This window comes from Condylostylus longicornis, unplaced genomic scaffold, assembly GCF_029603195.1.
Source record: "Condylostylus longicornis isolate FDR11 unplaced genomic scaffold, ASM2960319v2 ptg000143l, whole genome shotgun sequence".
In the NCBI taxonomy this organism is placed as follows: Eukaryota; Metazoa; Arthropoda; class Insecta; order Diptera; family Dolichopodidae; genus Condylostylus; species Condylostylus longicornis.
In genome coordinates, this window is record NW_026578111.1 from 272483 (window position 1) to 296662 (window position 24180).

Here is a 24180-nt window from a genome sequence, read left to right on the forward strand (position 1 = left end):
ATAATGCAAGGCCCAGTGATGTAAATATTTTGTTTAAAATGCAAAATATGATGGAGAACACGCTAGATATGATGGAGAAAATGAGATTGAGCATTTTAGAGAGCGAAGGGAAAAAATCGAATACCAAAACACCTGGTAAATGATGGCACGAGGTAATTTTAAAATAGCAACATGGAATTGCAATGGTATTGCAAATAAAAGGATATGCTTGAAGTTTTTCTACATACACAGAATATAGACGTGTGCCTCGTAACTGAAACACATATGGCCCTAAGAAGCAAAGTATTGGCCAACCAATGTTAATAAGTGTCCAGATTTAATAGATTTCTTCACAAAAAAAACGGATTGCAAAAAATGTCATCGAGAATTCTTAGAAATTGAGCGACAAATAGATCTAAGGAAAAGAATAAGAACGACCCAGCACATAGATAAGGAAGCCGAAAACTTTACTAAAATTATTCAAAATGCAGTTTGGAGTAGTTCGAAAATTAATGCTATTAGAAGGGAAGGCAATAATTATCCCCAACATTTACTAGCAAAAGTAAGACAAAGTAGGCGGGCGAGAAAGAGGTGGCAGCAAACGCGTGATCCTACTGATAAAACCAGATATAATCATGAATCGCAGCAACTAAGACGCTGTATTAGAAAACACAAGGAGGATTCGGTTGCCAATTATGTTCAAAGTTTGACGGCGTGTGAGAAAACCAATTACTCACTGTGGAGGGCAACAAAGAAAATTAAGCAACCTATCAAACATCTCGCTCCTATTAAAAACAAAGATGAAACGTGGGCAAAAACTGACAAGGACAAGGCAAATGCGTTTGCGGATCATTTGGCCGATATATTCTGTTCGCATGACAGTCAGGGCGTGTATGAAAATGAGGAATCTGCGTTTGTTGAGGATAGCGTGACTATTCCAATTGTCAAGGAAAGAGATGTTATACAGGAAATCACGACTTTTAAACCTAAAAAAGCTCCGGGATTTGACTTAATAACGGCCAATATTTTGGAAAAATTACCCAATAGGGTAATTTTTTAACGTTGCTTCCGCGCCTAATAAATGCGTGTATAAGGTTTAATTACGTGCCCGACATTTGGAAAGTTGCAGAGATAATCATGCTGCACAAACCTGGCAAACCTATAGACAAGGCGACTTCTTATAGACCAATCTCATTGTTGTCTATGATTTCAAAACTACTACAGAAACTTTTATTGAGCAGACTTCAACCTATAATTTAAAGTAAAAGGTTAATCTCGAATCATCAATTTGGTTTTCGCCGGAACCACTCAACCATTGATCAGCTTCATAGAATAACTGACCTAATAGAAAATTCACTGGAAGAAAAAACAATATGTTCTATCATATTTTTGGACGTAGCCCAGGCCTTCGATAAGGTTGGGAAATTAAAAAGCAAGCAGCCAATCATAATATGCATTTATCCAATCATGTCAACATCGAGGCAGCTGGATTGGTTGACAATCAAAACTTTGTTAGGAGACTTAAAAGTACGAGACCTCTCGAGTTAGTTTAAAGTTTTTTATCTGGAACAATGAGTACTTAGTACGCTATTGTGATAGATTAAAAGCTTGTAAATAATAAAAAAGTTTAGAGCAAAATTAATGGTTAGTCGTTTCCGACTAGTTTTATAGTTTATTTTGAGGAGGGTGTTTTTTAGTGGATTAAAGTTTCACACTACTGATTTTCATCTGGGTAATACTGATGAGCATTCAAGATGAAGATAAAAATTAACATTAAAAGAAGTAGAACAGACAAGAAATGCTGAACAGCAAATAAATACTGATGAGCATTCAAGACGAAAAGAAAATTTAACATTAAAAGAAGTAGAACAGACAAAAAATGCTGAACAACAAATAAATACTAACGAGCATTCAAGATGAAGACAAAAATTAATATTAAAAGAAGTAGAACAGGCAAGAAATGCTGAACAACAAATAAATACTGATGAGCATTCAAGACGAAGAGAAAATTTAACATTAAAAGAAGTAGAACAGATAAGAAATGCTGAACAACAAATAAATACTGATGAGCATTCAAGACGAAGAGAAAATTTAACATTAAAAGAAGTAGAACAGACAAAAAATGCTGAACAACAAATAAATAATGATGAACATGCAAGACGAAGAGAAAATTTAACATGAAAAGAAGTAGAACAGACAAGAAATACAGCAGAATATTTTGTACGAAGACTAGATGAAAGCTATAGAAATGCTGAACAGCAAAGAAATATTGATGAGCATTCAAGACGAAGATAAACTACAACATTTAGAGCAATAGAACAGTCAAGAAACACAGCAGAACGTTTCAATCACAGATTAGATGAAAACTATAAAAATGTTGAACAGCAGAGAAATACCATCGAACATTCAAGACGAAGAAAAAATAAAGTTCTTAAAGCAATAGAGCAATCAAGGAATACAGATGAGCATTCAAAACGACGACAAAATTTAGTTTATGAAATGTTTGAACAGCGGAGAAATACCAAGGAGCACACTCAAAAAAGAAATAAGTTGAGCTATAGATTAGATGAACAAAAGCGGAATACTCTTAGACATGTAGAAGAACGCATAGACATAGAACGTAGAAAACATGAGCAGAATCGAAAAAGTAAATAAAGATTTAATCGTAAAGTACCCGAACATTGAAGAAGCTTTTTATCTGGCTGGCAAATTTCCTGTTGTAGAAAATAAGTTCAATTTTTGTAATACCTGCTACAAGATAGTAATAACTGGCAGAGTTCCCAAATTGTGCCTTTCTCACGGCCTTGATTTTCCAATCCAACCAGAATGTTTACTTTAATCAGAATTAGTTAGTCCCAGAATACCTTTCATGAGAACTTTCGCTTTGTGCTATGAAAGATAATCTGCATTAAGAGGTGCGGTTGTCAATATACCAATTTCTGTTACTGACACCGTCAAAATTTTACCCAGGACATTTAATCAAACACACGTTATTCAAATTCATCTAAAACGTCGCATGCAATACAATCATAATTACATTACGGAGACAATTCGCCCAGCAAAAGTAATTGAAGCTTTAAGATATTTGATAAATACCGAGCTGTACAAAAAACATGGTATAAAGATTACAGAAAACTGGATACATAATTTTGGCAATGACACAAAAGTTAGATTTGTGGTTTCAAGAGAAGATGAAGAAATTGTTAGCAATATGGTTGAAAATAGAAATCGAAATATAATAGGAGGTGAGGATTTTGAAGTAAACTTAAATCCAGGAGGAGAAGAAACGCTTTTGGAAAATTAACCTATAGGAAATTTACCAATCAACCAAGTAGTAATAGCTTCTGGCGAAGGAAAGCGGCCTCAGGATATGTGTCTTGATATAGATTCAGAAGAACTATCTTATCCCACGATATATTGCGGCCAGAAACGATTATGCAATGAAAGCTATAGCAAGATTGCTAGGTCCGAACTAAGACGTTTCGATCGCCATTCTGCGAAAATTGACAAATTACTATACAAAAAGTACGAGCTGTTAAGAATTAAGAATGCCATTTCAACATACTTGAGCAAAAATTAGGACAAGTACAATATACCACTAAAAACATATTAGATGAAGGCTTTGTCAATAATTTGATACAACATAACGATGGTTATCACATTTTAATAGGTCTCCGTTCAACATCGTGTCATTGGGATGCTGAGAAAAAAAGAAGTTATAGCAATGATACGACAATTTGGCCTTCCAACGTTTTTTATAACACTCTCAGCAGCTGAAACCAAATGGAATGAATTATTAGCAATACTGTGTAAATCCGGTGACATGTGCTAGATATTTCGACTACAGGGTTAGGCAATTATTTAAGCTATTTAAAACGAGTGGAGGTATTTTTAACGAAAGCTGTGTAGAAAAGTTTCTCAGGCGAGTTGAATTTCAACAGCGCGGATCTCCTCATATTCATGGCATGTATTAGCTCAGTTACGCCCCTAAATTAGATTTAAATAATAGAGAGACTTCCGACTCCGTTACAATTTCATAGGCACATATGTGGCAACCGGCAGTTTTTATCCTGAATTAGCAGATTGTGTTCCATATCAAAAACATGCTCATGGAAGATCATGTTGGAGAGAAATCAGGGGAAATAAAATATGCCGATTTAATATGCCTCACCCCCCAATGCCAAATACAGAACTACTTATGCCATTAGAAGGTGGAGAAAATACGAAAATTCACAGAGATAATTTAAAAAAAATTCAAAACTTTCTTTCAAATACTATAAATGAAAGTGAAACGGAAAATTTAAATTGCTTCGAAAATATATTGCAACATGAAAACATAAAACTTACTTATAATCTATATTATATTTTACAAGATTTTTCCAGTTCATGAACAGGTATACATATAATCTAATAAATAACAAAAACAAAGAAATGAAAATAGCAAAAGAGAATACTGGGTACATACATTACTCAATTGATTATACATACTGTAAAACAAAAACAAAAAATGAAAAGCGAAAAGCGAAAGAGAATAAAAAAAGAGTAGTAATATTTTTTTTGTTTTTTTGCTTTACTACCATAAACAAAAATAAAAAGCAAAAGGAAGCGAAATATTTTAAATGAGTTAAGTAAGAGTAAAATAATTTTTTGTTGTTGTATTTAACATGGAATGGAATTAAAAAAAATAAAACTAAAAATTGTAAGAGATATAAGAACACGAATAATGTTACGTACTAAGGCAATTATTCTTCGTGTGCTTGCGAAATTTCAATTGAGTAAGTAGCCAAGCCAGGTCTGTATAAAGAAAAGAGGCATTGATTTTTTATTAATTCACATTCACTTTGGTTTTAAAGTTTAACGTGAAAGGTACTATTTCCTTTCCTTTTAATTTTGTTCGGCATCAGTTCCCCATCCGTCTTGCATATGCCATGACTATAAATAAGTCCCAAGGGCAAACTTTTGAAAAGGATGGCCTCTATCTCCCCAGCCGTGCTTTTCGCATGGGCAATTATACACAGCATGTTCAAGAGCCATAGACTCCAATTCTTTAAAAATTCAAGTCAAAGATACGGTTCTACAGGGAAAAATCGATGATGGAAATATGTTAACAGATAAAGTTGTTTATAAGGAAATTTTTCGTTCTTAATTGTTAACTAATTCTTAAATTGAATTTTAATCATATCTATGTAATTAACAGTGACACATATTACATCTTAAAATTTATTAAATTAAAAATATTTCCATTACTTTTATTTGTTAGTATTCAAACCAATATGATATTTATGCATATACAAGTATATACCTGCATATGTATGCCATAATATGTACAAATTTTTCTAAACTTATTTTAAAATTGATTGCCACAATCCTGTTTTTACAACAGACAATGCTGCTTATAAGCAAACCACAGGGGCCCCTAGCCTATATTATATTTTACAAGATTTTTCCAGTTCATGAACAGGTATACATATAATCTAATAAATAACAAAAACAAAAAAATGAAAATAGCAAAAGAGAATGCTGGGTAGAAACATTGCTCAATTGATTATACATACTGTAAAACAAAAACGAAAAATGAAAAGCGAAAAGCGAAAGAGAATAAAAAAAGAGTAGTAATATTTTTTTTGTTTTTTTGCTTTACTACCATAAACAAAAATAAAAAGCAAAAGGAAGCGAAATATTTTAAATGAGTTAAGTAAGAGTAAAATAATTTTTTGTTGTTGTATTTAACATGGAATGGAATTAAAAAAAATAAAACTAAAAATTGTGAGAGATATAAGAACACGAATAACGTTACGTTACGTACTTATCTAGATAACGTTGTTTAGAAGGAAATTTTTCGTTCTTAATTGTTAACTAATTCTTAATTTGAATTTTAATCATATCTATGTAATTAACAGTGACACATATTACATCTTAAAATTTATTAAATTAAAAATATTTCCATTACTTTTATTTATCATTAGTATTCAAACCAATATGATATTTATGCATATACAAGTATATACCTGCATATGTATGTATGCCATAATATGTACAAATTTTTCTAAACTTATTTTAAAATTGATTGCCACAATCCTGTTTTTACAACAGATAATACTGCTTATAAGCAAACCACAGGGGCCCCTAGTGAGTATATAATAGCATTAAGATCCAGTTTGAAAAAACCTTGTATTTTTTATAAAAGAAAATTTGCAGACAAATTGGTGAATACATTTAATCTTAAAATTTTGAAACTTCACAGAGCCAACATGGACAACAATCGTGAAGTATCAAGATTACTGCAGGAAGCGTTGGAAGAAATAAACTCAGGCAATTTTTCTATTAAGCAAAAGCTGCAACACATTGGAAACAAGTTTATTAGTGGATCCGAAACATCAGCTCAAGAAGCAGCTTATAACGTTTTAGGATTACATATGTCTGAATGCAATAACGCCGAAACATCCCCTTTTCAGGTAGAATTCCGAGGGTTGTTCCATGTCTCGCAAGCTCATCCGCCTTGCAATTCCCTGAGATCCCAATGTGTCCGGGAACCCAAGCCAAGTTTAATTCGAACTGCCTCGCCATCTCGTTAAGTGACGACCTACAATCAAGGACCGTTCTGAACGTAGAGGTCTCCGACTCCAGCGGCCTGGCCATCCGTGAAGATGCTAACACTGCCAACGGACACCACATGCTCACCAAGCCAGCGCAGAGCCTCTCCAATTGCAACCACCTCTGCCTAAAAGACACTGTAGTGGTCCGGCAGGCAGAAGGAGAGCTCAACTCCCAATTACTCGGAGTAAACACTCCCGCCCACCCTCCCGTCAAGTTTGGATCCATTCGTGTAGAAATGGACAGAGCCATCCCTGACCGCGTCCCACCAGCTTTGCCGCGGCAGGACCGATGCCCCGAAATTAGTCACGAATGAGACCACGGAAGGAACCAAATCAATTGACCCCACACCGTGCCCCCAGTCCGCAAGAATTGAAGCGTGACCCGTGGGGAAACACGACCACTGTGATGCGGCCCCAAGGCGCCCTGCAGACTCCGCAGCCATCTGCCTGCCCAATATATCTAATGGCAGCAGATGCAAGAGAATCTCAAGAGCCTATGTAGGGGTGGAGCGCAGAGCTCCACCAACACACACCATTGCCATCCTTTGAACCCTGCTGATTAACCTCAGGTTTAAGGAAGTACGGAGCGCCGGCCACCACACCAGAACTCCGTACATCAGAACCGATCTCACCACCGCGGTGTACACCTCTTCCCGATGGCCCTTTTGCACGAGTAAAGCGCAATAGTTGCTTTCTTTACTCTTTCCATGATGTTAAGTCTCCAGTTCAGCTTTGAATGCAGAACAAGCCCCAGGAATCCAGCCGTCCTGCTGAAGTATAGGCCAATTGCATCTAGTTTCGGAGAAGCCTCTCGAGTTAGTTTGATGTTTTTTATCTGGAGCAATAAGTACTTAGTACGCTATTGTGCCAGATCAAAAGCTGGTAAATAATCAGAAAGGTTAGAGCAAAATTAATGGTTAGTCGTTTCCGACTAGTTTTATTAATTATTTTGAAGAGGGTGTTTTTTAGTGGATTAAAGTTTCACACTACTGTTTTCGTCAGGCAGTGTCTTTCGAGATTCTCGGTAAAAAAAAAAAAAAAAAAACAAAATTGATTTTTAATGTAGTAATTGGTTCTTTCAAAAATGAACAATGTAAGTTAAGCTGATGTAGGTAATTGTGTATATAAACATTTGGAATTTAAATAACTTAAATTTTCTATTTTTCGATTTATATTTAAAAAAACTCTTATAAATTTTTTATCCGTTTAAAGTACAAAAATGTATGTTACTAAGCCCATTACCGCAACGGTCATGATCACTCCACAAAACAAAACTTTTTTGTCCTCAGTAAAACGTTTTTCAATTAATCTTAACACATGGTTCGAAAGATTTAAAGTATTTCCTATGCTCAATATCCGATTTTTTGCGTCACCTAGCTTTCCCCGTTGGTTTTTTAAACTTCCTAATATATATCCTCCCGTAAATATCATTTCATCAATACCTTTATGTGCATTTTCCAAAGAATTGTTGTGCTCTAAGCTATTATCTATAATTATTTTTGTTTCGAAATGACCTGTGAACCGATGATTTAATAATTGTTCTCTTTCATCCAAAGATAATTGTTTTCTTTGTTTTTTTTTTTGCCAAAGTTGCAATGCATTCTGTAACAAAACAAAATATAAAAATAATAAATTATTTTATCGGTACATACTTTCATGGTGCTTTTTTAACAGAACCATAATTGGCATAATTCTAGGGTTTTCTGTCAGAACATTATATCTACGTTATTTTTGTTTTACTAAAACATTAACTAGTTTAGTGAAGATAGTTTAAAAAGCCAGCATTTTAAAATGTCGCTATTACAAATTATAGTTTTGGTTATCAAATAAGATATACACTCTTTATATTATGAATTTTACTAATACAACATCATAGTTGTGAAATTAATATGTGCTTATTACACTAATAATTTAACTTAATGGAAATTTCTTCATGCAACTGCAGAACAGATGAATGACGTAATCAAAGGAACGAGTTAAAGGCAGAAAAATTAATTACAAAAATTTTTCTCCTCGAACTGGACTCGAACCAGTGACCTACCGCTTTCTAGGCGGACGCTCTACCAACTGAGCTACAGAGGCATAAAGAAATTGCCGACGAAATGTTCTCTACATTGCTTTATACTGTAATCCACATGATTACTAAGAATTTGTTTACATTGACTGCTACATACAATCTACTATTGAAACACACAATAACAAGAACATATATATTTACAGGTATTGTGCCTCTTACACTAATTATATTATGAATTTTACTAATTTGTATCAATCAGGAGCTGAATAAGTTCATTGATCTAGTTTTAAATGTTTTTAAACGTGCGTTTCACTTATATGAAAATAACCAACATGAACATTTAAATATGAAATGTAGAAATGAATATCAGCAGATTTTTCATTTCCAACTTGAAATGAAACGGTAAAAAAACTAGAATACATTTTCATTTCAAAAGTGTATAACATGACATATCTACATATAGTTCAATGCTTTCTTGCAAAATTTGTGATTTCGAGAAGTGAAGAACTGTTGATAACTAATTTTGTCCGAAAAGTATTTGAAATATTTGGTTAGTTATTATTTTCTTCAAGAAATTTTTTTTGAAACTACTGGAAAAACTAAATTTTTGCATTCATAACTTATTTTTTATCAAAAATGTAGGTATCTTGTTCTGATGGAAAACCCTAGAATTATGTATTAATTATATTTCCTGAAACAGTGCGTATAGAATATATGTACTATATGCATATATTTAAGTGAAAAATATTATGTAGTTAATATTTTTTACGCAAAGCTATTGAAATATCATTATTATAGTGCAAAAAAATGTAAAATAAAAATTAAATATACCTAAACAAACAACAAATGTACTGTAACGCAGTAATATGTACTAAACGCAGTAATATGTATTAAGCACCTTAATGAAAAAGTTTTTTTGTAAAGTTTTTTCATATTTTTTTTCATGTTGGGTTTTGATTTACTTTAGTTCAACTCTTGACATAAAAAATTTTCAAGAAAAATATGGTAATACAGATTTGCACCTTAATAGAAAGTGAAAGCTCATAACTGATGAATTACGTATTTTTACAGAAGCTATACAGGGCCGTTTTTAACCTTATAAATCCCTACAAGATCAATTCTTGTCAAATTTTTAGTTAGAAAAAGTTAAATTTAATATTTTTCTATTTTATTAGTGCTAACCCCAAGTAACAATTTTTATCTCGTAAGACCCAAGAATATTACTCTTATAATTTCAGTCTATAAGAAGAAAAGAGCGCAATTACTAGAGTTATTAATCCTTGTAATGCGAAGTTTAGCTCGCATTAAAAGAGTTTTTACAGCATATAACTCTTACAAGCCATTTATAATAGTATCACTAGAAAGAGAAAGCAATACATTGTAGAATAAATACATCGGTCTTACTTCGAACTTTATAAAAAATATGTCTATTCCGCTTTTAATAATTATTTTTTTAACAAAAATGAAACAAAATATACATATGTTTACATATATGATATGTAATCAATAAATATGTAATATTTGTATTCAAAATTTTAATATTATAAAATTATAAATATTATATTATTAAATTATAAATCAAAAAGTTGCTGACATTAAAATTTTATTGATACAAGTTGATATTGTACATTGTTCGAAAAAAAGCAACGCCAACTAAAAATAATTAAAATTTGAAAATTTTTATACATATTATTTAACCTTATAATATCTTATATCTTTATTTTTACATAAATTTTAAAATTTAAGAATTGTTAAGCAATAAATAAATATACTAATTTGTATAAATTCCAACTAAAGCTTTATTATATTCAAGTAAAACTATAATTTTGCATTTCATTAACTTTAATTTAATAATTTCTGAACATTTTTCGGACTTCTTTCCAAAAAAAATAATTCTCAGTGTTATTAGGGTTAAAATTTATATATTTATACAAAATTCTGTAGTTGAAACCGATTAACGACACAAGTCCCAAATAGAGATAAAAAATTATATGCCTAGGACCGCATGGCTAAAGTCATTAGTATGTGAATTCCGGATACAAGGCGCCAGTTTCAGTTTTAGCTACCGTACCTGTGGTACTGAGGGTTTCTGCCACGACTAATTGACTTTTCTTCGCCATCATGCCAATCCAGCATAGAAGTATCTGGGCAGGAGGTTCATCAAAGAAAACTTCCAGATAGGCTTCATTCAAGTACCATGGGCTTATGACAAAAAAAAAGAAGAAACGTAAGTAAGCTTTCCCATATCAAACTGAAACACCAAGACCCGCATTTTGGCTTAATAAATCTATTGAATTTCTTCCAGTTGAGACCGCAATCCGGCAAACCAACGGAAGTCAGAGGCTAATCTGTACCTTAACGTATCCTCCCGGAGAGCAAAACGATTCCCTCCAAAGGACGTTAAGAAATTCGTTAGGTGGTAAAGACGGAAGAACAAGAAGCTCATTATTGGCTGTGATGCTAATGCTCATCATTTAGTGTGGAGAAGCTTCTATGGGAACCCCAGAGGTGAATGCCTTTTTGATTTTCTTTCGGGAAATAATTTAGATATTGCTAGTAAAGGTAATGAACCGACCTCTATAAATGTAATACGTAAGGAAGCCTACGATTTTTAAATACGTTATGTAGTCCTCTGGTGACCCTTCTTATAAAAATTGGCATATATTTGCGAGGGTCACCCTTTGCGATCACAAGCATATTGTTTTCGACTAATCAACCTCTGAGGGTTTGAGGTAACTTGTAAAAGGGCATAGCAAAGACCAATCCTCTTAATAATCATTCGAAGTCATATCGACCAACTGGCCTGACTTCGTTTCTTTTGAAGTAGATGCAGACATGTGAGACCCACACTCGAACAGAAACCCAACCTTGCACCAAAAGCAGTTCACCTATCGGGAATATCTAGCGAAATTGCTCTGCGTCGCTTTACTCAAGAAATAGAGAGAACGTTGGAGGCTAAACAAGTAGTTTTTGGGACTGTTCTCGATATGGAAACAGCCTGAAAAAATACTTATTTAGATAGTAAAGGCGGCCGCGAGCAAGGAAATTGAGGAACTCATTTTGGAGTAGATCGCGCCATGTTCGACTCTCGAATCATCACGGCCAATATGGGGTGCGCTGATATCGCCATTCGTAGCATGATGACGATGTAGTGGACAAATCATCCAGGACTAGCTAGGAAATTAATGAGCCATTTACCAGAATGCGGAAATTAAGTCATCGTCCGATGTTGTTGGGAGTCAAAATAATTGGGCCCTCGAAGAAAGCCAAGTATCTGGGAGTGATCCTGGATCAATAATTGAGCTGGGAACCTCATCTAAGGAAAGTCAGCGATGGAGTCATCCGAACTTTAAAGGCTTCCACGAGGTGCATGGGAGAACATCGAGTCTTAGGCCTAAAATGCTTCATTGCATCTACACCACTATTGTTTGACCAATTGTAACATACACTTCTTTCATGTGGTGACAGAAGGCCGGGCAGGAGACGGCGCGTTGTACTCCCGCTGCAATCCTGTCCGTGCCTTGTTATAAGAACAAAACAGTGGAGCACTTATTGTGTGAAGGTGATGCGGTGAATCGCCTGCGACTGCGTTGTTTCGGAAGGGGCTTTGTAACTCAAATGGAAGCATCGCAGCATTCAGTGGCCGCCACACTGAAATTTGTTGGGGGCCTAAATATAGTGTCAATGTAGGTCGATCGATATAGTGCCAATGTAGGGAGATCGAAATCATAAAAGATCCTATAAATCGACGTGCACAGGGCTTATTGGTCTCGGTCCCCAACGGAAAAAAAGTGCCATATATCACACTAAATTCAAATAACTTTGAAGATATTGGCGCAAAATTCCATCTGGAAAAGATGGTCAAGGCGAAGGATGAGATCCGCTGTGTCTGGCTGAAGGGCGACAAAGCGGTGGAGCACCTAGGCGGAGACTCGTTCGCCACTGAAGTATTTCGGAAGGGGCTCTGTGACTCAAGCTTTGCAGCTTAAAGTGGCTGCCATACTGAAATTTATTTGGGGCCTAGATATATTGCCGATGTAGGTTGGGATGGGAATCATAAAAAATCCTAAGTTGACGTGCACAGGGCCTATGTGCTTCGGCCCAAACGAAAAACAAAATAAAGATATTGACACAAAATTAAGATATGGATGTATATATCACCCTACGTAAATCAATAATTTAGTCTAGGAAGAAAAACTTAAAATTAAATAATGATTTGCATGCAGTTGATTTGAAATGATCTTGAATTTTACATCACAAAATATAAAAATCTTTCAACTCTGTACACCTTATCGTTTTGCTTTAGCCTGTATAAAATCCATGAATAGTATGTTCGGTTTGAAGTTCCGCAAAAATACATTCATATTGAAATTGCTACTATATAATATGGTATACTAGAATCGTATGGGTAGATTACAATTGATAAGTCTACAAAGCAGTATACCGATGATAGGTGTCAGACCTACTCCTTTAATATAAGAGCTACACAAACACAAAATTGGGAATTGAAAAACTGAAATTTTTTAAAACGCTTATTTATTATCTCTAAATAGCGCGTTTTTCTCGATGCGCTACATCTACTTCTACAACTTTGCAACATATAACTTTCACTGCACGCTGGCACAGTGATAATTGACAAAAAAGTTCCCGAACACAACTTTGCTCCAGCTTCAACAGCTTCGAAGCTATAATATATATTTTTCGGACAGAATTTTTTTCAATCCAATTTTTGATTTTTTTAAACTTAACAATATAACGATAATCAAATGAATATTATGTATCAAACTACTTTTACTGCGTTTTCAATTCAATTCAATTTGTAATATGTGCAATGTATAAAACTACAACTGATACTACTAATTCTAAAATATTAAAATTTAAAATTCAGCTTGCAAAATACTTAAACTAAATAAAATTAAATTATTAAATTTTCTGAACCCCTTCAATCCTCTGTATGTGTACAACAAGGTGCTCAAACCTGGCTTGCATATTCCAAGTACGAGCCAATGACACTTCCAAAGATCTCAGAATTTACGGATGATCAAATTTTTCACCCCACATTTCCACAAAAACGAGCATTGAGTTGGACTATTGATTGAATTGAAATGAGCGCCAAAAGACGATTTTCCATCAAAGACAACGCCGAGGTCTTTGAAAATTTGACATCTGCCTATAAACTCATCACCAATAAAATAACAAGAATTGATTTGAGAGTATAACTAATAACCGCATATTTATTAACATTAAGAAGTAAATTGTTGGGATTACACCAAACCAAAAAAAACAACAAATCACCTTACAGTTTAACGGTATCTTCCCGGAAAATGACCCTAAAAATTTTCATGTCCCCAGCATAAATCATGATTTTACTATGAATGATGACAAAAGTAATCTGAAGGAAAAAGATCTAAAAGAAAAATATTAACTGCGACCCACTTAATGTGATTGAACCCCTTTTAAAGGCTTTCCACTTCTTCATTCTATCACGAACTTCTCACCAAAAACTTCTCACCATTTCATCTATCACGCCTAATCGAAGTACATAAGGAAAAGGCATGATTGTGAACGATGCAACTTCTCACCACTTCATCGAGCTCCAAATTAGAAAAAAGAGAAACCAAATTAACTGTTTCCAATTCAAATTTGAACCAATTATTCAACAAATTTTCGCCCTTCAAATTATAAAACTAAGAGCAACAAATTACACAACAATCATTTACCATTAAATTACACCAATCAGTAGTAAAAATCAAATTAAATTGTTTGTTTTGAAAATTAACTTTGTCAGAAATTGCTTGGGAACCATTAACGACCACCTATGAAAATTGCTTCGGAATTATTTTCAATATGATCAGGTATTAAAAAGCATTTCTCATCATGAGGCATTCAGGATTAGGAATGCAGGAAATATTTGGAAGATTAATATCTCCAAACAAAAGTAATTTATCACCTGAACTCAAGAGAGGTAAAATAATCAATACCCTGGCCCAAATTTTCATAGGTGGAAATATCGAGGAGGACTTTCATAGGAAAATATCGAGGAGGATTGTAGCAATTTACTACAAAAATATTCTAGTAAATCAAGTGAACTTTTATTCTAACAATTTCCAAAAACGAAAATTTCTCCAGATCTATTTGACCTTTATTAAAATTATTTTTAACCAAAATTAGGACTCCATCGCCTTTTGCGATCAAAGGTCTACCAACAGAACCATTTGAAACAGGATTATAGTTATCCTTTCTTTAAACAGAATAGTTTTTTCCAAATAATTCAAGAAAATTAAACGAGTGGCAAAGACAAAATTTCTGCTAAAATAAAAATATCACAATCTAGGACAGTTTAACTTTGTATTAACTATTTAAATTTTAATATTTTAGAATTAGTAGTATAAGTTGTAGTTTTATACATTATCACCCTCCTCAACCGCTTTTTGTATTAACTTCACTATATGTGGGACTAAGGGATTAGCAAAGCTATGACAATTTGAAATCGAAGGTACCAGGCTTTGTTCAGAAGTAACACTTTTAGATGAATTTAAAATAAACCTGAGACCTTTGCGCCGAATAAAGTTAAGATACAATGTATCTGACAAATTAATCGGACGAACAGAGGAAATACCACACTCACAAGTACTACTTACAAGTTTATTATTGTTGTTATTATTATTATCATTATTTTTATTATTTTTATTATTATTATTATTAAAATTATGATCATTATTATTATGATTGTTATTTTTCTTTTTATTAATATTTTTTTTATTATTCTTATTATTATTATTATTATTATTATCGTTAATATTGTTTTATTGTTATTTTTTTTCTCACTTCTCCTCTTTTTATTATTTTTATACCTGTAGGAACGTATGTTAGAAGGTCTAAATTTGCCTTACCATTTGTAACACTAAGAAATAACGGTCTTAGATATAGACTCAAGTGTACGTTTTTGAACAGCGTCGAATTCTGAGTTGATTTAGCTTTGTCTGTCTATCTATCTATCTATCTATCTGTCTGTCTGTCTGTCTGTCCGTCCGTCCGTCTGTCCGTCCCAGCGATAACTCAAAAACTAATTGAGCTAAGTTTAGCAAATTTTCACGAATGATTTATTGTAGTAAGTACAAGAATCCTATTTAAATTGGACATGATTGGGATACCGGTTCGGGTAGCTGATATACAACTTCAAAATTTATTTAGCTATATCTCAGAAACTATAAAAGCTGTGGTATTGAAATTTCACACAAACGAATATATTAGTAGGGCCAATGTGTTTAATAAAAGTCGTTGAAATTGTTTGGCTCCTTCTGGTACCTGCCATACAACTTCAAAAGTTATTTGGCTATATCTCAGAAACTATAAGAGCTATGGTATTGAAATTTCACACAAGCGAATACATTAGTAGGGCCAATGTGTTTGATAAAAGCCGTTGAAATTGCTTGACTCCTTCTGGTAGCTGTCCCATAGTCAGTTATGGCATATTTATTCGCACATAGGATAACAAATTCGTACGGGTATCACAGAGTTGACAAGGTCAATTCTATGTTTTCTCGTTGTTATAATTATTACCATTACAATTATTATTATTATTATTATTATTATTATTATTATTATTATTATTATTATTATTATTAATATTATTATTATTATTATTATTTTATTATTATATTTTTACTATTTGTTTTATTTTCCATAAATTTATTAAAATTTATATTTCCATTATTATTAATATTATTTGTATTTTCATTATATTGGTTACTAATTATAATACTCTTAGTATTAGTATGATTTTGAAGCCAAAAAAGGCTTCACGTGGTGGACTCTATAATCTTAGTAACCTGTGGAACGATTGGGTAACCAACCCCAGTGTAGTAAACAAATTAGGGACGGAGGAGACAGGATGAACAGTATTGCGTTGTACATCCCGAGACTGGTTTCTCAAAGGCTAGGAGACAGAAACTCCGATAACAAATGACTTGGTCCCCCAAGTTGGGGGTTGATCATGCTGGCTAATTACAACACATCGGAAAACATACTATGTTCTGGAATCTTCCGAACAGCCTCGAATACAAATTAAACTTAATGGTAACAGAGCCTAGCGACCAAATAAGAACTGTGATTTAAGACTTGCAACATAGAACCTAAGATCAATGCTACAATCAAGTAAAATGCATAAGATAGTCTGTGAAATTCTAAAATATAAGACTGATGTTGCTGCTATACAAGAAATTAAATGGAAAGGAAAAGGCAGATTTAAGAATACTCAGTGTATTATAGTGGCAACGATAGCAGAACAGGAAGTCAGGGTACGGGATTAATTGTAAACAAGCTTCTTTCTGTATTTACAACAATTTACAAAATCTGTACTAGTTTTTACTCCTGCAAACAACAGATTGTGCAGCATTAGAATTAAGGGTAAATTTTCAAATATCACCATCATATCAACATAATATGCACCCACAGAAGATGCGGAAGAAAAAGAAAAAATTATTTCTCTGAAGATTTAAGTTACTGTTCTTTTAATTTTTGGCATTATCGATCATCTTAGGAGTGCTACACCAAGCTGCTTCTTGGATACTTCTAACTAGGTTATCTAACTCGTCTTCAATTCCGTTTTTTGACTTTAGCAAAATTTTTCCTGATAGTTTCCAAATTTGTTCCGATTTGTTTTGTGATTTGTCAGAGCTAGTAAGACGTCCTTAACTATTATGGACTTGCTAATAGTGAGAAGTATTGACGTATGGTCAGAGTTTAGATCCACACATTCCTCAATGAAAGTTTATTTCTCCGATAATCCCCTTAGGATGAAGAAATCGAGAAGATCTGGGATTCTATTACTATCTGTTGGCTATGTTGGATTCTATTACTATATGTTGGTTTTCCCGTTGATACAAATTTGCAAGCATGATCTTTCTCTGCTTCATACAATGCTCTACCTTTTTGAGTAGTTAATCTAGATCCATAATTTACTAGCTTAGCATTAAAATCCCCTCCCGTGAAAGTGACCAAGGCTATTCATTTGCCAATTATAATCCTCTTTGTTAAGATTGTGTTTTAGTGGACTGCAGAAAGCTGACGTGTTGAAGTGTTTACTTTTAAGCGAGTCAATCCTTATTGTTGTAACTTGCAAAATTTTCAGCTTTATTTTGTTTTCTTCGTTATGCTTAATACGACTTTTGATGAAAATTGCTGATGTCCCCTCAACCGCTTGAATGCCAAGCTTTGTAGAAACTATAATCCCTTATACTGATGTGCGAATTTCTAGGTAAATATGACTCAGATATTAAACAAACGTCGATATCGTCGTTTATTAACTCTAATTCTAGTTCATGTTTGTATTTTAGAATACATTAGCATTCCAACTCAAAATTCTTAAATCTGGTTTTATCTTATTTTGGCTCTTGAACTGGTGAACTTCCCTTGTTGATCTTCTGACTTGCTGCATTGATTTAATAGATTGATTCCTTCTTTTTTGGAATTCTTTGGAATAGCAGATCTAAGTTCTACATTTTTGCTATGTTACAGTTTACCGTCATATGACTTCCGGCACATCTAACACACTTTGGGGTTTTTCTTACAATAAGATTTGGTGTGATTATAACTTTGGCACCGTTAGCCTTGAGGAGTACGAGTATATGTTGAATTCCTCTTTGAAGACTGTATCTTAACGACCATATTCAAAATAGCTTTAATACTGTATACCTTCGCTATGTTTTCTTTGTTATTAAAAGTAAGCCTGAATAAAGGAAGTATTACTTCTTAGTAATAATTTATCCTCCACCTTGTTATTAACTACCTTCTCTTGTCTAAGGATATTAACTGTATTTGTTATTTTAAATTCCTGCTCCTTAACATCAGATATGATATCCACTATATGCAACAGAACCCATCCAAACCTCTGGCTATGACATTGATTGGTCTGTCATTTTATTTTAAACAACTGTACACTGCGTATCTAAACCACTGTACTTTTTCAGCTTCTAATTTTCTAGCTAGTGCCCGGTAGCAATCCGGATTTTCTATGTTAATTTTCCACACATATTACTCACCAGAGAAACCATTTTATATTTCTTTGTTACAGACTGAACTAAATTTTGTGGAGAGTTAGATTCATCTATCCCCACAATGTTTATTGGAGGCGGCGGATGTTGTTTACTTGTTTCTTTACCTCCATAGACACCAGTTGGTACATTTTCAGTAGGTATATTTTCTACGGTGGTGCTAGTTCCAGATGTCGTGGGAAAGTTGCTTATATTTTCAATTAGTGTGAATTACGGAAGGTGAACTAATAGTTCCAGGTGGAATACGTTTGGTTAATGTACTTCTAAAATACATGTTTTCAGTTTTATCTGCCGCAGTTTATGCCGTTACTGTAGCACCTACCGACGTTGGAGTTGCATTAATTGGCAATAGTTGACCCCCAAAAGAATCCGGTGGGGCCGACCTCCGCAGATGGTGGATTTACCGTATTACATGACATACCCCCTGGGGAATAAAGTCCCAGTGTTTTTTCCATTGCATTTTAATGTACGTGTGATCCTCGCGAGGAGCCCTTACAAGATGCTATCAGCCGGGCAAGCCAAACCTGGGTTTGTTAGCGAGGTTGCTAGGTGTATGTAATGGTGAGGGGAGGAGGACTTGTCTCTCTTTCTCTTTCTTGTCTTCCAAATGGAAGGGTACTGAATTACAGAATAAAATTTTTGAATAAAAAATAGAATTTAAAAATAAATTCAAAAGCAAAAAAATAATAATTATAATCTAGATGGCTTATAAAACTATACTTAAAATGAAATTCATAAAAACCTAAAAATTTCACAAAAAATATTTCAATCGGCATACTTCGAAAGCATAAAACATTAAGAATTGTTTTTGTATTTTTTTTCGATTCAAAATTTTAGTAACGCCATAGATATATACATACATATATGGCATTACTATTTTCTTCAAAAAATTATGCCGTTTTTCTCTTAGTTTAAATAATATAGTAACTAAAAAATAAAAGAAATTTCATCGGCAAAAATAATATTTTGATATGAAATATTAATGAAAATTTATGGGAGGCGCTTCTCACCAGATGGATCTATTTTGATGGAGCCTGCTTTGAATGTTGAAGGAATTTTTAAAAATTATGAAGAAACTTGAAGCTTAGCGTATTATCTCGTTGTATATTGGCAGCTCCATAACAACTTTTATAAACTTGTTTAAACATCTTAAAATTCAGTTTTTTATCAAAATAATGATTCTTGAAATAATCAACTGCTTTTTAGAATGACTATTTCGATCAAAAATCAATAGCAATTAAGAATGAAAGTACCTTAAGTTTCAAAAAGCAGAAATTGTAATTTTTTCTAGTTTATGCATTTTATTGAGGCCTTTAAAATCTTAAAATACAAATGTTGTTTTTGCTATATTTCCAAGGCCATAAAAATTTTCGTAACACTTGATATTTTCAACTTAAAACTTAAGAGCCTGCACAAAATTCCTTAAAAAATTTTAAAATTTCAAAAACAATGGAAAAAGTTGGAACTTTCCTAAAATTCGAATAGTTGTTTCTGAAAGTAAGTAAAATACAAAGAGTATTGTGTTAATTTTAAACCTTTTATTAGCTCTTCAAAAGCAGTTTGTTTGAAGCCCTTTTTTTCTGAAACGGAAAAAAGTACTTGGAAAAATAGATATTTCGTGAAAGTTCTTTAAACCCCTTTAGCTCGGAGACAATTGAGATTGAACCCACAGCGTAACAAACGTTTTACCCCCAACTTTTGACCACTTAACCAATGGTATATGTTGTTGTATACCTATCTATCTAAGAAAAATATATAGTTTTTTATACAATTTTTGTTGTCGATTGTATATTGTTTATACAAACTTTTTTGTATACAATTTTTGTCGCGTGATACAATTTTTTCCTAAACACTCCAAAGAATCACCTTCTAAAGATTTAACTCTTGAATCGGATTGTAGTGTAATTTCCTATGAATATTCTAAAAATAAAAGGAACCTAGTCTTAGATGACAAAACATGATGAACATTCGTTCCAAATTTTCAAAAAAAAAAAGATTCAAATTTGCTAAGTGTTCAATTAAAATTTCAGTAAATAGTTCCTAAACATGATTGAACGGACACATTAAATTTATCAATAAATCTAATTATTAATACTTGTAATAAGTTCATTGAAACAAAGTCAAATCAACTTTATTTCAAAAACAAGTAACTAGAAATAAATTCGATATGAAAAAAATACTAAACTAGAACTCAAAACTCACTTTTCCGACATTTGGAAATAAAATCGTATTTCAATTTTGACGTTTCCACAAAAATTAATATTTCAGACGCATTACCCAATTTAAGCCAATATGTTATTTCAATTAGCTAAAATACCAACTTCTTTCTGGAAATAAAGTCGATTCCACAATTTTTCAGTTTTTAGTCAATTTCGAAAATTTTAGAAAAAAGTGCAAATTTATTTCAGGTAAACTTACAAATCTACTGAAACTAAAAATGATTTCGTTACCAAATTTCATTACTTCTAAATTCTGAAAGAATCATAAGATATTTGCCTTTCTATATAGAACTATAATACGTAAAATATGAATACTGTTGCGTGTTCCTTACAGGTACAAAACTTAATTTTTAATATTAAAATGCATTTAAGACATTTTATATTAAAATAAAAATGATTTCGGTAGCAAAAAAAAATATTTTTTAATTTTGTTAATTTACAAATGAAGGAACTAACAAGCCAATTTAAATAGTTTAAAACTTCTTACATGCAATAGAAAATTTGAAACGTGCTCGCAGTATTTCAATAAAAAACACACATTAATCTTTTTTCTAAAAAAAATTGGAAATTTAAGTTTTAAAAATGAATTAATTTTGTTCTTTCAAAATTAAAACAAAAAACCATTTAAATAGGTGTAAAACCCTGCCTCGAACATACATACCTACAAAATGTATGTTATTAAAATATTTCAATAAAACTAATATTGCACATCTAATATTATTAAGTCAACGAAGACACAAACGTTACATCAGAAATGTACATACACTACATCAAAAAATTGTACATATGTATAGCAAAATTTTTTTAGAAAAATTGATATTTTTTTAACAAAAAAAGAATTTTTTGAACTTCAATTTCAGAAAATAAATAAGAAAACTTAATAATTACTAAAAAGTAAATTTGAAAAAATTGTAACATTTTTCAATTTTTTAAAATTTAATAAAAACATAGTCAAAAAATTGTAGATACACCAAAAAATTGCACATTTTTTTTTTTCCTTCTTCACTCCTAGGAGTGAAGGGCTAGTGCATATCTATCATGCCCTAGTTTCTATAGTCATAGAGAGTTAGCTATGTTGGTGACTAGCCTACCGTAGTTTTTATTTATATTAAATATTTCAGTTATTTACTGTTGATTTTTCTTAGTCTTTATTAGTATCGAATATTATGAATATTTGAAAATTACTTGTATAATACTAATAAGTATTGCACATTAAGTTATATAATATTGAATATAATTTTTATTGAGACCCTACGGTTAAAACGCCGGTGCCATAGCCACTGCACCAATGATTAGGTAAAAATATTGCACATACATTGCAAATATTATGAAAATAAAATAAAATTAATAAAAAGTGCGGTTTCCTTTACTTTTTATAACTGCTGATAATCTATTTTTCATTGATAACGCCAACTTTTTTGTATCTCCAAATGAAATTTGTTCAATTCTTCGGTTATTTTGCACTTTAGGCTTGCAATACCAGTAATTGGATGTTGCCGTAATCGTTTATCCAACATATCCCAAGCATGCTCATTTGGATTGTGGTCGGGAGATTGCGGAGGATGTGGCAAAACCCGTTTCACGTTGTAAAGAAGCCAGTTTCTAACAATATATGACGAATGCTTTGGATCATTATCATGAACAAGCATAAAACCACCAGCAATTTCGATTTTCCTAGCGTTTTTGATCAAATTTTTTTCAAAATATTCATCTATCCCATCTTTTCCATAGTTGACACCACAAATACTAGCTCTCCTACACCATTTGCTCCAAATGCCCCCCAAACCATAACGTTTTCGCGTCCATGTTTGATATTGGGAGTTAAAGTTTTTTTTTCAAAAAGGGTATTGACTTTACACGAAACGAATCATCGGCCATCAGACCCGAAAATGTTAAATTTGGACTCGTCAATAAATATTACTGACTCCCAAAAAGAATCAGGCTGTGAAACAAATTGTTTAGCATACTCTAAACGTTTTTCAACATTCGTTTTAGATAATAATTCTCTTGAGTGAAACACAACCTTTAAAACCTTTATCGTAGAGGAAATTACGTACAGTTTGAGGATTTACAGACATGTTTAGGTGACAAGCTATTATCCTAGGAGCACTAGTTTTTGGATCAACTTTCAAAATTTTTTCAATTTTTAGCTTTGCATGTTCTTAAAGTATAGCTTTGCGACCTCTACCAGGAGATACTTCAAAAGAAATGTTTGTCTTACAGTTTTTTATAAAGCTTTGCACGGTAGCTCTTGGTCTTTCGACGATTTCTGCAATTTCAGCATAACTTTTGCCTTGCTTTTTCAGGTTTACAACTAGTTTTCCTACATCTATAGGAACTTTTAATCGGTTACTATTTATTTTAAAGCAAATTATTTTAATATTCTAAAATGATGTGTTATCATATACTATACCGTGCCATGGTTAAAAATTTTTAAAAATTCAGTATATTTTTGAATCTTAGAAGACATACAAATTGTTTAGTCGCTCATTTGGCGCATGAAACTAACGGTTCTACAATGTTGGTTTTTGTTTTTCATCTGTATGTGCCATTTTTTGGTGAATGTACAATTTTTTGACTATGTTTTTATTAAATTTTAAAAAAATTTTAAAATGTTACAATTTTTTCAAATTTACTTTTAAATAATTATTAAGTTTTCTTATGTATTTATTTTCTGAAATTGAAGTTAAAAATTTTTTTAAAAAAAATCAATTTTTCTAAAAAAATTGCTATATGTACAATTTTTTGATGTAGTGTACCTACGTTTCTGATGTATTTTCTTATTCTTATATTAAATAAAAATATTCATATTTGGCAAATATTTTTCACTTACAGTTAAGTGTCTAACATCGTATTTCAACTGATCCACCCTCATTTTAGCTTGTGCTCTTTGTGAAGCTGGAACTTTGAACACTAATGCATCCAACTGAACACAATAACTAAAAAATGGAAGACTTATTTTACATTTCTATATAAAATTTTGAATTTTTACGAATCAACTGTATTGATTTTTTGTATAATTTCATTCTCAACTTCATTGCTCTTTTGCGAGCTTGGCAGCAGTTGAAAGCTGTGTTGAAGCTCTTGAATAATTCCATTTGTTTGATGATACAATTGTTCCATTTGTCAAATTTCCGCTAAATAGTTCTATATATATTTAAAAATTTTTAAGTAGTACTAATATTAACTGCTACCCATTATAAACACACACCAGTATTTAATCAGACAACAGGGATATCACATTAATAGAATAAAATCAGTTTTTCAATTATAGTGAACCAAGAACGTCTATTTTGTAGAATCTACTTTTGTTT

The 24180-nt window shown here is 32.3% G+C and overlaps 1 protein-coding gene across 1 annotated transcript; it reads right to left on the minus strand.

Moving 5' to 3' along the window:
- Positions 1 to 7687: 7687 nt before the first annotated feature.
- On the minus strand, positions 7688 to 24090 carry LOC129615660 (probable Golgi SNAP receptor complex member 2). Its single transcript, XM_055530979.1, has 3 exons — positions 23859 to 24090; positions 23700 to 23805; positions 7688 to 8177 (listed from the first exon to the last, which is right to left on the minus strand). The coding sequence occupies exons 1-3, from the start codon at positions 23987 to 23989 to the stop codon at positions 7782 to 7784; spliced, it is 633 nt and encodes a 210-aa protein (XP_055386954.1). The 5' UTR covers positions 23990 to 24090; the 3' UTR covers positions 7688 to 7781.
- Between the last annotated feature and the right edge of the window lie 90 nt (positions 24091 to 24180).